Consider the following 17,329-nt stretch of genomic DNA (forward strand, 5'->3'; position numbering starts at 1 on the left):
CAAAAATAATTAAAAATTGTGTTTTAATTTCGATATAAAAAATAAGCCCCCGAAGGCATAATTTATTAATAGACCCTATGATAAAACGATTCTGTTCCATGCAAAACATTGTGATAACCTCATAAAAAAACCTGACAACCGTTGCCCCTATTTTTTCTATAACATAAAATTCTGAAAATTCTCAGTAAATCGGGCGCCATATTCTTAATTGAAAATATTCGTAATATTATTATTGGGGATTCTAGAAATTTCTTTCTACAAAAAATCGTTTGGCCCTGAGTTCAACATTTTCTATCGAAAACCCTTTTTAAAGGACCTGAGGACCAATTAAAATTAATTAAAATTAATAAGGAATACAATGTGACAAGCTCAGTGCCCTCAAAAAAAAAAAAAAACATTAGCGGATTCTCATGTGTCACTATTTCTATGCAAAAATTCGTTGGGGCCCCTATTGGTCTTATTTTTTCCAAAAAAAATTAATTTGGATTCTTATGTTCCTAATTTTGCCTATAGAAACAAATTCGTAAGGAGTATTGGGGAGCTATTTTTTCTATGGAAAAAATTATCAGAACCCTTAGTGGCTGCGTGCTAAAAATCAGACGCTGAAGAAAATAAGTCATAATTTACGCCACCATATAAACCTTTCATTGATAAATTTTGATTAACCTGCGGAATGACAAGAAAAAATACGACGGCCAACAATCACTATTAGGGAAGAGACAGTGGTTTTGAAGGCAGAAAAAAAGGTTTGAGGTTTTCTTTTAAAGAAAAAAAAAACAAAGATCTGAGGTTCAAACGATTTTTTTCTATAGACAAAAATCGACCTGGAGGGTCTCACGAATTTTTTTCTATAGAAAAAAATCGACCTGGAGGGTCTCACGAATTTTTTTCTATAGAAAAAAATCGACCTGGAGGGTCTCACGAATCGACCTGGAGGGTCTCACGAATTTTTTTCTATAGAAAAAAATCGACCTCTGAGGGTCTCACGAATTTTTTTCTATAGAAAAAAATCGACCTCTGAGGGACTCACGAATTTTTTTCTATAGAAAAAAATCGACCCAAAGGGTCTCACGAATTTTTTTCTATAGAAAAAAATCGACCCAAAGGGTCTCAAGAATTTTTTTCTATAGAAAAAATTCGACCTGGTTGGTCTCACGAATTTTTTTCTATAGAAAAAATCGACCTGGTTGGTCTCACGAATTTTTTTCTATAGAAAAAAATCGACCTCTGAGGGTCTCACGAATTTTTTTCTATAGAAAAAAATCGACCTCTGAGGTTCTCACGAATTTTTTTCTATAGTAAAAAAATCGACCTGGTTGGTCTCACGAATTTTTTTCTATAGAAAAAAAATCGACCTCTGAGGGTCTCACGAATTTTTTTCTATAGAAAAAAATCGACTTGGAGGGTCTCACGATTTTTTCCTATAAATTTCTGTAGTAAAAAGTGGACCCAACTGTCCGAAGGACCCGAAGGGTCTCACGAATGTTTTTCGGTAGAAAAAAATCAAAAAATCTATATAAAAAATACGGAGAACCTTGGGTCGAAAGAAAAAATTCTTAAGACCCTGAAACCCTTGGGTAGATTTTTTTCTATACAAAATATCCTTAAGAACCTCCATGTCGTTTTTTTATAGAAAAAAATCCGTGTCTTCCTCCAGGTTGATCTTTTTCTATAGAAAAAAATTGGTGATACCCTTGGGTCTATTTTACCATTTACTCAATTTAACCATGATTCAACTGTTTTCAAAACCCCATACCCTATTCGAATCTTTCTCTCTCTCTCTCTGTCTTTCACTAATTAATATTCAAAGCATAACATTCTGAATAAGTGCCACCATTATTTATATTTGGAAATTTATTAATTGGAAAAGAATTTGAATGAAATCAATGAATGGCAAAAGAACACACACGCACATACATACACATACATGGATGTGTGTACATGTGTTGTACAGCATGGTGCTATTGTCTTTTCAACACACAGTAATAATGCCAATAAATTGTCGACAAATCAGGGAATAACTCAAAACAGACGACCGACAATGGGACAACAACATCGTCGACGACGGCGACAACAACAACACCAATCATAACAACATTACAACAAAAATTGGTATGCACGTAAATGGCCGATATAGGGCTTCATTACATTCGTCACAAGCGAACTTACAAGCAACAGCAGACAAGTGGTCAGATGGACAGACCGCCAAATGGAGAACAAAACCAAATGACAATAGAACATACAGAATGACAAGCCAGAAGAAAACAAAACAAAATCTAAAAATAAAGAAAACAAATGTCCAATAGCTTATGTGGTGGTGGTCAGGGTGACGGATAGGTGTGAGAGCTGGTGCTGAAAATTCGAGCTTGCTAAAAAAAAATATGTTTCGGTGGCGCATGAAATTTGCTAAAAAAAAGGGGGAATTTTTTTCCCCAGGCTGGCGTCTCTATAGCGGCTTAAAACGGATTTGGCCAAACCAAAACAGAAGCGAACAACAAAAACAATGTCAAAACACAGCAAAGGAATGCGAAAAAGTAATTGCGAAGAATCGGAGAAAGAAAATAGTTAGAGGGCATATAACGACCCACCATTATTTACCAAAAAAAAAAAAAAAAAAAACAATAATTATGAAATGTTATTGACAATTGTTCGAAAAAAAAACACTTAACAAAATTGAAAAAGAGAAATTCTTATGTCAATGGCCTTTGGTAAAACAATATGCGTTGTTTTTTATTTCTTCGAGAATGGCAAAGAGACAATTACTTACTTAGCTGGCTTGTGGCAGAACTTACCTTCCATAAGCCGAGCTTAGAAAGGACTTTCAGGCGCGTCGGCCTTTTGTGCAGTTTTTCCAATTTGAAAGACCATTTTCGGCGATATTATCTTCGACTTGATGTTTCCAACGTATTCTTGGCCATTAGCTGGTTCACTTTTATATGCTTTCTGGGCTGGGGCATCTTCAACCATTCTCACAACATGACCTAGCCAACGTAGTCTCTGCAGCTCAATGCGTCTAACAATGTCTATGTCCGAAAATAGCTGGTACAACTCATGGTTCATTCGACGGCGATATTCACCGTCAACGCAGATCGGCACATAGATCTTTCGGAGAAATGTTTTTCTCAATCACTCCAAGAGCTGCCTCATCTGCTTGCGTAAGTACCCATGCTTCAGATCCGTATAACAGCACGGGTAGTATCAGCGTCTTGTAGAGTGTGAGTATGGTCTGGCGGGAGGTGGCCTTGCTTTTGAGTTGTTTGCTCAGACCATAGTAGTATCGGTTGGCCATCACTATCGTTCTCCGAATTTCAAAACTGATGTCATTCGTTTTGTTTATATGAAATCTTTGACTACCTCGAAGCTGTATTTCTCAAGATTCACAGTTGGTCCGAGTCTACTGGACGTCTTGCCCGTTGATACCATCAGCTTGGTCTTCTCGCCGTTTACTGCCAGACCCACTTTGGCCGACTCCTTCTCAATTTGTTCAAAGGTGGCTGTTACCGCTCGCAATGTTTGACCCATTATATCGATGTCATCGACGTAGTAACATGTGGTGTTTGGTTGTACAGATTGCCATTTCTGTTCACCTTTGCGTCTCGTATGACCTTTTCCAGCAGGATGTTAGAAAGATCACACGACAAACTGTCACCTTGTCTGAATCCTCGTTCGGTATTGAAGGTCCTTTCCGAATTTAACTGCCGACCTTGTGTCATTTAACGTTATTCTGCATAGCCGTATTAATTTTGCAGGAATGTCGAACGCAGACATGGCTTTAAACACAGCTAAACGGATAGGGCTGTCGAATGCGGATTTATAGTCGACGAATAGGCCGCATTGGTATGGTCCAATAACGTCATTGACCATTGGCTTCAGTCGTCCACACAGCACACTGGATAGCACTTTATATGCGATGGGAAGAAGGCTAATACCTCTATAGTTGACACATATCGTCTTATCTCCTTTTTTGTGCACGGGACACAGGATGCTGAGGTTCCAATCATTGGACATGCATTCCTCTAGCCAAATTGTACTAATCAGCTGGCGTATGCTCCTGGCCAGCATCTGATCACCAGTCTTGAGAAGTTCGGCTGGTAATCCATCGGCTCCTGCTACTTTATTGTTCTTCAGCCGATTAATCATTGGACATGCATTCCTCTAGCCAAATTGTACTAATCAGCTGGCGTATGCTCCTGGCCAGCATCTGATCACTAGTTTTGAGAAGTTCGGCTGGTAATCCATCGGCTCCTTCTGCATTATTATTCTTCAGCCGATTAATTGCTCTGACCTCATCAGGTGGCTAGGTGGTACACACTCTATACCTCTTATTGGTCTTATTGGTTCTGGGGTATCTTCTTCACCGCCACTATTTGATACCAGAAGCTTTTCAAAATGCTCCTTCCAGATCCTGAACACGTTGTCTGTATCTGTCACCCGGTTTCCTTCTTCATCTCTACAGGAAGATGTGCCTGCACCAAGGCTTCGAATTGGTGTTTTAATCGTTGTTAAAATTTCCGGACTTCATTCTGACTCATGTACATCTCGATTTGCTCACGCTCACGTTTTTCTTGTTCTTTCTTTTTTTTGCTAAAAATACGTTTCTCTTCTCTCCTTTTCTCCCAATAATTTTCCATCGCATTATGTGTTGCTACTGTCAGCAGGGTTGCCATATACGCTGCGTTTTTCACATCAGTAGCATTACGACTCCCCTGATCGTCCCATGGGTTTTTTGATGGTGGTTTTTGGTAACCAGGTATTGCTTTTGCATCGATTTTTCAAAAAGGGCAATTTATGCCACTGATCGTAGATTTTATTTAAGATTTTTAAAGGTTCCTTAGCATAAAATTTTCGGATCTTCTTTTTGGTGCACCAAAGACCCTACATATTCTTCGATTTGCACGAAATTTGGCATAGCGTACTAAATTAAGTCTAGAATGATGTGTGCTAAGTTTCACGAAAATCGGTTCAGATTTAGGTATAGCTCCCATATATAGTTTCTTCCGATTTAATAGAAATGGTGATATTGGTGCCACCTCTTTTACGCCGTACCCTCTCCACAATGTGAAATGTTAGCCTACTTATATCACTACCTTTTATGTGTTTGGATTTCTCCGGTTTCCTCACCATGATGGGTTTCTTTGTGCCCTTCAACTTCCTTAAGCCAGGTGGCGTTGAAGATGGTATGGACGATAAATACATCCCCTGAGGTCCCGCAATTTTTTTCTCATAGTACCCACACGTGTGTAACAAAAAAATTGTTTTTGCGTTTCAATTTTCTCATTGGCCAGTTTGCCGTTGTTTATGACTCAGGTCCAATGTCCTCAAAACAAAAAAAAAACTCATTACTTTTTTCTTGGAGGCAAATAATTTTACAGTTCGAATATTCGCATTCGAAGTGACATGTTTTGAAAAGTATGTTACTTTTAGGAAAGAAAAAATACCAAGTTGACTATCCATCAACGGCTATAAGTATAAGACGATCACGTGCGTCACTCCGATCACTCCCTTCTCTCCGAAACTCATTTGGCTGCAGGCCATGAGAATTCGCAAGAACACCAAAGGCAACAATAAAAACATATCTATTATATACATATGTATATTCCTCAATCTGCGAACATAATGGTTGTGGGACAAAATATTCCTATGAAATCGTGACATTTCATTATGGGATCATTATGGTTAAGTTGCGGAATTACTGTGGCCAACAACAACAACAATAATACACAACAACACATGACATGTGTTGGACACACACCCCTTTCTATTTTGTTCGGATTTTGGAAAGAAAAACATGAATAGATTATAAATATATTTTTTTAAACACCTACATACCTATATATAAATACATATATACCTCTTATAGGTATCTGTTATATATATATAGAGATCTTCTTCTTTTTATTTTCCCACTTTGAAACAAAAAACAACAACCTTGAAATATTATTTTCCATTTCATTTCACGTCTTCCCATTTCGCTACTTTCAGATTAAATGGCCGCAACACAACAAAATCATCGGAATGGTCCGGTTGCCGATGAACCAGCAGCCTCCGACAGTTTGGTAGCCAAGTCGAATAATCATCAACAGGACAACAAGGACCAGCAATTCGAAGATGTGGACAATTCAACGGCAGCAGTTGTTGTACCACCGGACAGTGGCTGGGCTTGGGTTGTTATGGTGGCCTCCTTCCTCTGCTGTACCATCATTGATGGTATTGTCTTCTGTTCCGGCTTCATCCAAGACGACCTGATAAAGGAGTTTAATGTGAGCAAATTCTACGTCTCCTTTGTGTCGTCGCTGCTGAGTGGTTGCTATCTGATGGCTGGTCCATTTGTAAGTGCAATGGCCAATCGTTTTGGTTTCCGTCCCGTAACAATCGCTGGTGCTCTCTTTGCAGCCGTCTGCTTTGTGGCCTCCAGTTATGTCCAAAGCATTGAATTGTTGATGTTCGTCTATGGTGTCCTGGGTGGCATTGGGTTCTGTATGGTCTACATACCTGCCGTTGTCATCATTGGTTTCTATTTCGAGAAATGGAGAGCCTTGGCCACTGGTATTGCCATGTGTGGTTCCGGTGTCGGCACCTTCGTCTTTGCCCCTCTCTCCAGCTACTTGCTGAAGAACTACGACTGGAGAACTATGTTACAAGTCCAAGGTCTAATCATTGTGGCCTGTGCCATCATTGGCATTGCCTTCCGTCCCATCCAACCGCTCACCTTGGCCGTCACCGACAACGGTGTCGAAGAGGACAACAAAAACAAGGCCAATGGCCATGGCAACTCTGTGGCACCCAAACCCCAATTTGCCACCACCGCCTTCAGCAAACCCCTGCCCGAGGGTCGCTTCGCCTATTCCATGCCCAACTCTGCCCACAACACCTACATGGGTGCCTCACCCAAACATCACTATCCCACCGCAGCCGAAGTCTTCAAGGGTGCCAATTTGGAACGCCGTCTGTCAGGTGCCTCCGGCGGCAAGGGTACTGAGCTGAAGAACATGCGCAAATCGCAACCCACCACACCCAACGGCGAACCCCAACAAATGACCTTCAATCTGCACAAGGAGCTCACCACCGTCGGCGAAAATGAAGAAGACACCGAAAATGAGAATTTGTTGGTCACCGAAGCCAAACCCACAATTGTCCAAGGCCGCCGCCACACAGTTTCCGGCAGACGTCCCCAAAACATTGGCAGTCGCAGCAATGTCGGTTCCCAGGATGGTGTCAACACCACTGTCACCCGCCCTATGTATCGTGATGATGCTTTCTTCACCGGTTCCCTGACACGCATCCCTCAATATCAATCCCAATCCTCGTTGGCCTATCACATGTCCGTCACCCGTCTGCCCACCAAACAAGATCAATTGGAAGAGCGTGAAAGTGGTTGCCATCTCTGCCCTGAAGCTGTACGCCGTACCCTCTCCACAATGTTGGATGTTACTCTGCTAAAATCGCCATCTTTCATGTGTTTGGCATTCTCCGGTTTCCTTACCATGATGGGTTTCTTTGTACCCTTCACTTTCCTGAAGCCACGTGCCGTTGAAGGTGGTATGGATGATAGTGCCGCTTTGCAAGTGGTCTCCGCCATTGGTTATTTCAATACAATTGCTAGGATATTCTGTGGTTCGATCACATCCTTCCCCAGTGTCAAGCCATTGTGGTTGAACAACATCGCCATCACAGCTGGTGGTATTGCTACCATTTGCAGTGGTTTCTACATTTCCACCGGTACCCAATGGACATTTGCTGTGTTGTTCGGTTTCTGTATTGCCTGCTTCTCGGCGTTGAGATCATTGATTGCCGTCGAAATGATTGGTTTGGAAAAGTTGACGAATGCCTTCGGTTTCCTTATGTTGTTCCAGGGTATTGCTGCAACAATTGGTAGCCCTATTGCAGGTGAGTTTTATTGACTTTACATTTCCCTTTAAGAAGATAGTTGGATTTGGAGTCTTTCAGGAATTAAAAAAACTACTCTGTCATGATTAGATCATCTGGACAATATAGTAAAGAGCTTCACTACAGTTGTACTCCAGGTTTCATTCCGAAAATCATTCCATGACTATTGAGCATTAATTATATAAGAATCTGGACTTCTGAGTTCTATTTTATGTCTTCCATCTAAGACCGAAGGCCGAAGTGATGTTATCCTTTTATATTTGCCTAAATTTATCGGCTACTAGAAACCCCATAACTCCATGAAGAACATAAACTTCCAGTATCATCAGATTATAGAGTGATGTATCTTAGGTCAGGGTATGGTATCTATATTTACCCAGATTTTACTTGCGTCGTATAAAATCGAAATGGGTTGAGAACTCTCGTATCTCCAAGAAACTTCAGTAGGTCATTGTGATCAGAACAAAAAATCTGACCGTATGATGCTTTTGATATTGACACCAATTTGAGTCAAACGTTCTTAAAATCTCTCTACGTATGATACCTCATCAGGACTTGGTAGATATTTGATGCGGGTTACTTAGACTATATTCTTTATCTTCCATTGTTTTACTTCTCGCATTTTGGAACGGAAAATAGAAATTTCTAATCACATCACTTTAAGTATACGCTCCATCTATTTATTGGACCTCATAGGAGCTTACAGTATTATTTGGTCTTCTAGTTTTGGTACTTCAATATATTTCCTCGAAGTCTGGGACTTATAATGGATTCTGGCGTTCTTGGTCTTCTAGTTTCGGCACTGGAATATAAGGTCATAGTTTTTTTTCTTGCAAAAAAAAAAATTAAAAAATAAATATAAAATCGAAAGTTTTTCAGAATCTCCCTTCAGAAAGAATGAACTTTATGAACCAAGAATAGAATGAATCTGGTTTTCAAGGTTTCCTAGATTCGACACAGGAATATTTTTCTCCATAAGTCCTCGAAGTCTGAGTTTCAGAAAATATATCTCTATAAGGTTTAGGTTGTACGCAAAGTAAATATTATCTCGAAAGTGTTTCAAATTCGATCGTCGGTAATTATGAATTTTTGGAAATAAATATAATATATATATATATAGAAAGTGTTTCAAAAACCCCCTATATCGCCTTGGAGAACATGAACGGTTTGATTAGTACCGAAACCTGTTATTTAAAGCCGAACATCCTCTGTAATACAAAAGATTTTCAAGTACTTCGTAGTACAGAATTTTCCTGACATTCTGACACAGAATTTTTGCTGACATAGTGCTTACATTCAAGTACTTCGTAGTACAGAATTTTCCTGATATTCTGACAAAGAATTTTCGCTAACAATGAGCTTCCGATGGCTCCAAAATCTTACTAAAAATTGTTACATATAAAATCGAAAGTGTTTCAAAAACCCCTTGCATTGCCATGGAGAACATGAACATTTTGATTGGTACTGCAATCTATTTAGATGGTGTTTGAAGACCGATTTTTCCTGAAATTATGACGCACACTTCTTTGCAATTTGGTATTTGAATGGAGACCAACATTTACACCAAAAACTTGTATATATGAAATCGAAATCTCTATAGCCATTAAGACCATAAACGGTTTGATTGGTACCGAAACCTATTATTTAAAGGCGAACGTCCAACAGATTTTCAAGTGCTTCGTTCTGCAAAATTTTCCTAACATTCTGATGGAGATTTTCGCTAACTTAGAGCTAACAATGACTCCAAAATTTTCTAAAAATTGTTACATATAAAATCGAAAGTGTTTCAAAAACCCCCTATAACTCCATGGAGAACACGGACGGTTTGATTGGTACTGCAACCTATTTAGATATGTGTTTGAATACAGAAATATTTCCTGAAATTTTGACGCAGAGTTTTTTGCAATTTGATATTTGAAATTTATACAAAAAAATTATAAAATCGAAATCTTTATAGCCATTAAGAACATAAACGGTTTGATTGGTACCGAAACCTATTATTTAAAGGCGAACGTCCTCTGAAGCACAAAAGATTTTCAAGTACTTCGTTAGACAGGACAGGATTTTCCTGACATTCTGATGCAGAATTTTTTGCTAATATAGACTTCCAATGGCTCCAAAATTTTCTAAAAATTGTTACATATTAAATCGAAAGTGTTTCTGTTCCAAGTTTTTCAACAACTTGAACCAATAGAAACCAAGTTTAGAGCTTGCGACGGCTCCAAAATTTTTAAAAACTTTTTGTATAAAATCGAAAGTGTTTCAAAAACACCTATAATGCCATGAAGGTCATCCATCGTCTTCTGAAGTCTCTGTAATAAAATATTTTTTAGAACTTATAATTAATTTCCAAAAACGTCTATAAATTGTTATAAAATTGAAAGTGTTTTAAAACCTCCTCTACTTCGTTCTGCAGAAATGTTCCTGAAAGTTTGCTGCAGTGTTTTCACCAACATGATCTCCGAATGTGGCTTGCGATGGCTCTAAAATGTCTAAAAACTATTTTGTATAAAATCGAAAGTGTTTCAAAAACCCCTATAATGCCATGAAGGTCATCCACTGTCTTCTGAAATCTCTGCAATAAAATAATTTTTAGAACTTATAACTAATTTCAAAATTTCTCTTTACCTTGCCTTGCTTGCAATGACTCCAAAATATCTAAAAACCTTGCCATGCTTGCGATGGCTCCAAAATATGTAAAAACTTTTTTGTATAAAATCGAAAGTGTTTCAAAAACCCCTATAATGCCATTAACGCCTTCGGAAATCTCTGTAATAAAATACTTTTTAGAACTTATTTCCAAAAACTTCCACAAATTGTTATATATAAAATCGAAAATGTTTCAAAACCTCCTCTACTTTGTTTTGTTCCTGAAATTCTGATACAGGATTTTCACCAATTTTATCTCCGAATAGAAACCAAATTTAGAGCTTGCGATGACTCCAAAATATTTAAAAACCTTGCCATGCTTGCGATGGCTCCAAAATATGTAAAAACTGTTTTGTATAAAATCGAAAGGGTTTCAAAAAGCCCTATAATGCCATTAAGGTCATCCAACGGAAATCTTCTGTAATAAAATAATTTTTAATAAAAAACTTCTACAAATTGTTATATATAAAGTCGAAAGTGTTTCAAAACCTCTTCTACCTTGTTTTGTTCAAATTTTCTGATTTTACCTTGCCTTGCGAAATTGACCAATGACTCCAAAATATTTAAAAACCCTGCCATGCTTGCGATGGCTCCAAAATATCTAGAAACTGTTTTGTATAAAATCGAAAGTGTTTCAAAAACCCCTATAATGCCATTAAGGTCATCCAACGCCTTCGGAAATCTCTGTAATAAAATAATTTTTAGAACTTATTTCCAAAAACTTCTACAAATTGTTATATATAAAATCGAAAGTGTTTCAAAACCTCCTCTACTTTGTTTTGTTCCTGAAATTCTAATACAGGATTTTCACCAATTTTATCTCCGAATAGAAACCAAATTTAGAGCTTGCGATGACTCCAAAATGTCTAAAAACTATTTTGTATAAAATCGAAAGTGTTTCAAAAACCCCTATAATGCCAAGAAGGTCATCCAACGTCCTCTGATATCTCTGTAATAGAATAATTTTTAGAAGTTATAACTAATTTCAAAATTTCTCTTTACCTTGCTTTGCTTGCGATGTCTCCAAAATGTCTAAAACAGTTTTCTATAAAATCGAAAGTGTTTCAAAAACCCCTATAATGTCATGAAGGTCATCCGGAGGCTTCTGAAATCTCTGTAATAAAATCGATGTTTAGAACTTGTAACTAATTTCAAAATTTCTCTTTACCTTGCCTTGCTTGCGATGGAATTTTTAAAATCTTCTTTGTATAAAATCGAAAGTGTTTCAAAAACCCCTTCCAACGTCTTCTAAAATCTCTGTAATAAAATAATTTTTAGAACATATAACTAATTTGAAAATTTTCTCTTTACCTCTGCTATTTTTCTCATTTCAGGTGCCCTCTACGATGCCACTAAGGATTACAATGCCTGTTTCTATTTTGCTGGTGGTCTCATCCTGCTATCGGCCTTCCTGTGCTATCCATTGCCCGCGGTGGCCAGATGGGAGAATAAACGTAACGAAAAGAAGAATGCACTGCCTCAAGCTTAATGATCCTGCAGCACACACACACTCCCACACATCCTTCTTTTTGAGTTCTCTCACCCACACACACACACACAGGCATAAATATAAATACATTTACATTAAATTCTCCACTCATACCACCAGCATCACCAATTATCCATTGTATATTTTTTTGAAGACGACAAGTTTTAAGACAAAAAAAGGAAGTACAAAAATAAAATTAAAAAAAAAACAAAATATATGAAAATACTGAAGCCTTCCTTTTTAACGAATATACATAAAATATAATGAAAAATAAGTAGAAGATGAACGAGAAGAAACAAATAGAAACTGTCTTCCAGGCCCTAGGGAAAAAATATTAATATGGACAATGAAAATCAGAAGAAGAAGAAATGCAAAATTTTATAATTTTTTTTTGGAAATCTAAGAAGTAGAAGAAACAAAAAAAACAAAGACAACGAAAAATGAAAAAAACCAAAATTTTCATTAACGTTCCTAAAGCAATGCAAGGAATTTGTTAGGTTGTAATTTCAAAAAAAAAATGGAATTGAAAAAATTTAGGAAGGGAAGGTTCCCTTCCCTCCCTTGGAAATTGTTTTTTTTTTCCTTGTAAGAGAATTTTCTTGCATTTCCTTGTTAAAAAAAGCAACATAATAATGTTTATTTTTTTAATTTTAAATATTAATTATTTTTATTATTATTAATTTTTTATATATATAAATAATTATCAGTCATAACCCAAATATAACAACTGTTACATTGAGTTTTTTTATGAAATAATATAATTTTTTTTTTTTTTTGTGTAAACATTTAAGCCTTAAATAGTTAAAAACTTGCCTCAAAATAAAAAAAATTGTTTTAAAGAAGAAGAAGAAGAAGATGATGAAAAGAAGAAGAAAAAGAAAAGGGTGATCAAATGAGACTGATACAGGTTTTATAAATATATATTTTTTTAAATCAATTTCAAACATATACACTTTTTAGGTTATGAGTTAAAAAGGAGAATAATAGAGAAAAAATTTAGCTACCCTGCAGCCACTCTGAATTCAACATAACCTAAAATATTATAATTTTTTTATTTAACCTCACCTAAAAAACGAACTAATTTTTTAAACTCTTGTAGTAATAGTTAGTACAAAAAATTATTATTTTTTAAACCAACAACAACAACAATAAAACAAATGTATACAAAAACAACAAACAAACCGAAAATTTGAAATTGTAGTTGCATTGCAATCAAAAATAATTTTGTGTGTGTTTGAGGTGTTATTTGAAATGTCCAAGGCCTTAAAATGCTTTATTTAATATGGCCTTGAGATTAACAACTGCAGATTTTGTAGAGAATTGTGATTTGTTGTTTTTTTTTTATAAATTGAAATTAAATTAAATTTCCAACTAATATTTTCTACTACAAATACAGAGGTTTGGAGGTCAATGCAAAATCTGAAAGATTAATGATAAAGTAGATATCGGATATAAGCACATCTCATATAAGAAATAATCGCATATAAGAAAGATTATCAAGCTTATACTTTCTTCTACCCGACAATTCCGACAAAAAAAACGCATATAAGAAATAAATCTCCAGCTTTTTTTTTTTTTGAGTTTCTTATATCAAATATCTATTGTACCATATTACATATATCGGATTTTAGGGATATATAAACCAAATTTTACTCTACTTGCATACCTATGTATCACTATAGAAGCTTTACTCAAGTTCAGAATATGTTCAAGGTCCTGGTTCTACGGTATTTTTCACCTCCTCCTTCAATTTTTGCCACCATGCAATGGCTTCAATATTTCTATTTTTATAAATAATTTAAAAATATATTCCAGCACTTATTTCTATCGAATTTTATCTCCAATTTCCGATATCGAGTTCTTGGTATTCTAATAAAATCTAATCTCTTGCGGCAAATTGCGATATATAAAATCGAAAGTGTTTCAAAAACCTCCGGCAATGCCATGGAGAACGTACACGTTTTTTAAATTGAATTGAATCGAGTTCGCATTTGAAGACCTGAAAATGTTTTACCGGTTTCTTCCTGACATTCTGAAGCCGATTTTCATCAAATTGGTCAACTAATAGAAACCAAGTTAAGAGCATAAAATGTCATCAAAATTTTCTAAGAATGTTTTATATATAAAATCGAAAATGTTTCAAAGACCCCTATATATCACCATGGAGAACATGAACGGTTTTGTTGAAACTGCAATAGAATTTGAGTGTTTGTTTAAAGACGAACCTAGAACAATTTTTCTCAAAAAGTCGTTTGTATATTATCATTAGAGGTTATTAGGTGAAACAATAGCTATTTACTCTTCTCGTATACCTAGGTATCACTATAGAAACTTACTTAATTACAAAAAGTGTTAAAGTGTTTCTTTCCACAAAAAAAAATCCTCAATAGTTTTAACCAAATTGAAATTCTAATGGAACTCCAGTTTGGAGCTTACGAAGTCTCCCAAATCTCTTCAAAATATTGTTTTCAATTTTCATCAGAGGTTATTAGGAGAAAGTATAGTTTCTTTGAATCACTTGCTTAGCTACGTAACTCCGCAGTACAGAAGATGTTCAATCGCTTCGTTCTACCGAACTTTTACTCAATTTCTTAAACTTATGATCTTGTAATGAAATCCAAGTGTAGAACTAACGTTAGCTCTAAAACATTCTACAAATTGTTATATATAAAATCGAAAGTGTTTCAAAAACCCGCTATATCACAAGGAAGAACATATACTTCTTGAGCAGCTATACAATCTATTTGGGTATGTAATTAAAGACCCAGAACCCACAACAATTTCCCTCACAAATAAATGTTCTCTCGTTTCCTCGAGAACAGAAGTTGATCATATGATTCGTTCTATCCATTTTTTCCTGAAATTCCGCTGTAGAATTTTAATCAACATGATATTTTTTGTGAAACCCATCTTCAGACCTTACTGTGACTCTAAACATTTCTACAAGTCGTTATATAAAATCGAAAGTGTTTCAAAAACCCGCTATATCACCAGGGATAACTTAATCTCCTTGAGCAGCACAACAATCTATTTAAATAGGCGTTTAAAGACCCAGAAACCACAACAATTTCCTTCACAAATATTTTTGTGGATTTTAAGCAGAGGTTACTATGCAAAGATCGATGATTTCCTCCTTCCTCGAGCACTGAACTTGATTATGTGACTCATTCTACCGAATTTTCCCTGATATTCTGACACAAAGTTTTCATCGACTTGATATTTTTATGAAACCTATCTTTAGACCACATCTTATCTGCAATATTTCTATAAATGATCATATATAAAATCGAAAGTGTTTCAAAAACTCCCTAAAATCTTAGAGAAGATTTACTTTTCAAATATCATTGCTTGGGACTTGTATTTTAAGACGAACCCAAAACTTTATTATCTGGAACAGATTTTGTAAAGTTTCTTCAGCAGTTTTATAAGTAGAAAAAATAGTATTTTATTCGACCTGCATACCGATGTATCGTTTTAAAATCTTCTCCGGAGATCAGAAATGGCATTCATGTACTTCGTTCTATCGTATATTCCCTAAATTTCTGATACATAGTTCTCACACCCTTGACCTGTCAATGGAAAACAAATGTTTACAAAATTGTTGTGTATAAAAATGGAAATTTTTCAAAAACCCCACCATCTGTTGTGTATAAAATCGAAAGTGTTTCAAAAACCCCTCCATCTCTTTGTGAAACATGAATATTTTTAATGTTTTAGCTATTTATTGGGGTTTTAGAGTGGAGGCGAATTTTCTGGAAAACTTTTTGTGAATTTCCATCAGATACTATTGGGGGAATGAATGGCTCTGACAAGACTTTTTGGATGTCATAACGACACATGTTTGGATCCCTAATGTGGTCTGTCCCATTCAGGTATTCCAGTTGCATTATATCTGCCTATTTTCCCTTCATTTGTATTCCTGATGATTATAACCTTCCCAGGAAATTTCATATAAAATCGAAAGTGTTTCAAAAACTCCCCTCTCCCATTCTGGGTTTCAAGTGAAACACAGTTTCTTTGTCAAAATCTGAAATATTTTATCAGAGATTTTTAGGAAGGCAATTAAGTTCGACCCAAGAATTTGTCTCTTCTCAGACCTCTAGTTTTCCTTGCCGTATCTTCAATATCTGGCGACCTGAGTTGTAGATCATAGATCAAAAAATTGTCCGCAAAAATTACATGTAAAATCGAAAGTGTTTCAAAAACCCCTCTATCTCCATGGGAATTATAAAATATTCCAATGACAATGCTTTCCTTTCCAAGTCAAACTGAAAAATAAGTGAGAATATAATATAGGGTTTTAGAAAAATGTTTTATATGAGTATTGATTATATCCGATACATGCTCTATACGTTGTTAAATTTATATTTCCATCGATGTGGCTCACCTTATGTAATTGAGAAACAATTTAAAATTATGTTTTGAAGATGTGAATAAAAATTTAATTGATTTTTAATATGCGTACTCCGCATGGTCTAGCCATGAACGAAAATAATGCCAAAACAATTTTAATTTATATCTGGAGAAAATAGAATTTCAGGCGATTTTAGGACCATCAATTTCTTAAGGCCTCTTCTACTCTTCAGATTCTTAGTTCTTTGTAAGGAAAGACTTTCTTCACATCAAATTTTAACGCCAACAAATTAATACTTCTTTCACAGCGTACTGCAATGACCTCTCTCCCAAAAGCTCCCATAAAATTACTCTTTTTAAAAAATCCCAAAACAACAACATATTTGATCCCTCTTTTTCTTTCTTTTTTTTTAATAATTAAAACAAAACTAATAAAAATAAACATAAATAATTAAAATAAATACAAGAAAACTGTTATATTTTAGATCAGCTGTTGATCAGCATTTTAGTTTTAAAATATAATAAATAATTATTAATAAAGTTAAAAACCAGATAGCCTTATCCATATTTGTACATGAAACAGAAATACTGAAAAAAAATAATTTTAGTAAAATATGGACCTAGACTACAATTTAGAAGACAAACTGTGTAAATTTATATATATATATAGAGAGAGAAATGAAAAGTGTCAAAAAAATTATATAGAAAAACCAGAAAGTGCCTTTCAATAAAAAAAAAATAAAAAATAAAAATTTTTGTTATTTGTAAAAATAACACATAAAAAATGTAGGATTTTTTTCATTTCAAAGGAAAGGGACTAAATTTGGTAAGTATGGATAAGAAAGTTCTTTAAAATCCGTCAATAGCCAAAAGAAAAACAAATTGCCAAACTACAGACACGTGGTAATGTCAAAATGTGGACAATTCGGTTTAAAAAAATAACTGAAAACA

At 35.4% G+C, this 17,329-nt stretch overlaps 1 protein-coding gene across 1 annotated transcript in view; it reads left to right on the forward strand.

Annotated features, from left to right (window-relative positions):
* Nucleotides 1–12,030, forward strand: part of LOC133327533 (uncharacterized) — a 59,490-nt gene extending 47,460 nt beyond the window's left edge. Inside the window, exons 2-3 of the mRNA XM_061536051.1 lie at nucleotides 5,983–7,887; nucleotides 11,871–12,030. Coding sequence (XP_061392035.1) covers nucleotides 5,988–7,887; nucleotides 11,871–12,025 — 2,055 coding nt within the window. The 5' untranslated portion in view covers nucleotides 5,983–5,987 and the 3' untranslated portion in view covers nucleotides 12,026–12,030. The remainder of the gene's footprint in view (nucleotides 1–5,982; nucleotides 7,888–11,870) is intronic.
* Nucleotides 12,031–17,329: the final 5,299 nt, after the last annotated feature.

The sequence above is a fragment of the Musca vetustissima genome, unplaced genomic scaffold (genome assembly GCF_032173495.1).
Source record: "Musca vetustissima isolate MV318-11 ecotype Yass unplaced genomic scaffold, APGP_CSIRO_Mvet_v1 utg15269, whole genome shotgun sequence".
NCBI classification, from domain to species: Eukaryota; Metazoa; Arthropoda; class Insecta; order Diptera; family Muscidae; genus Musca; species Musca vetustissima.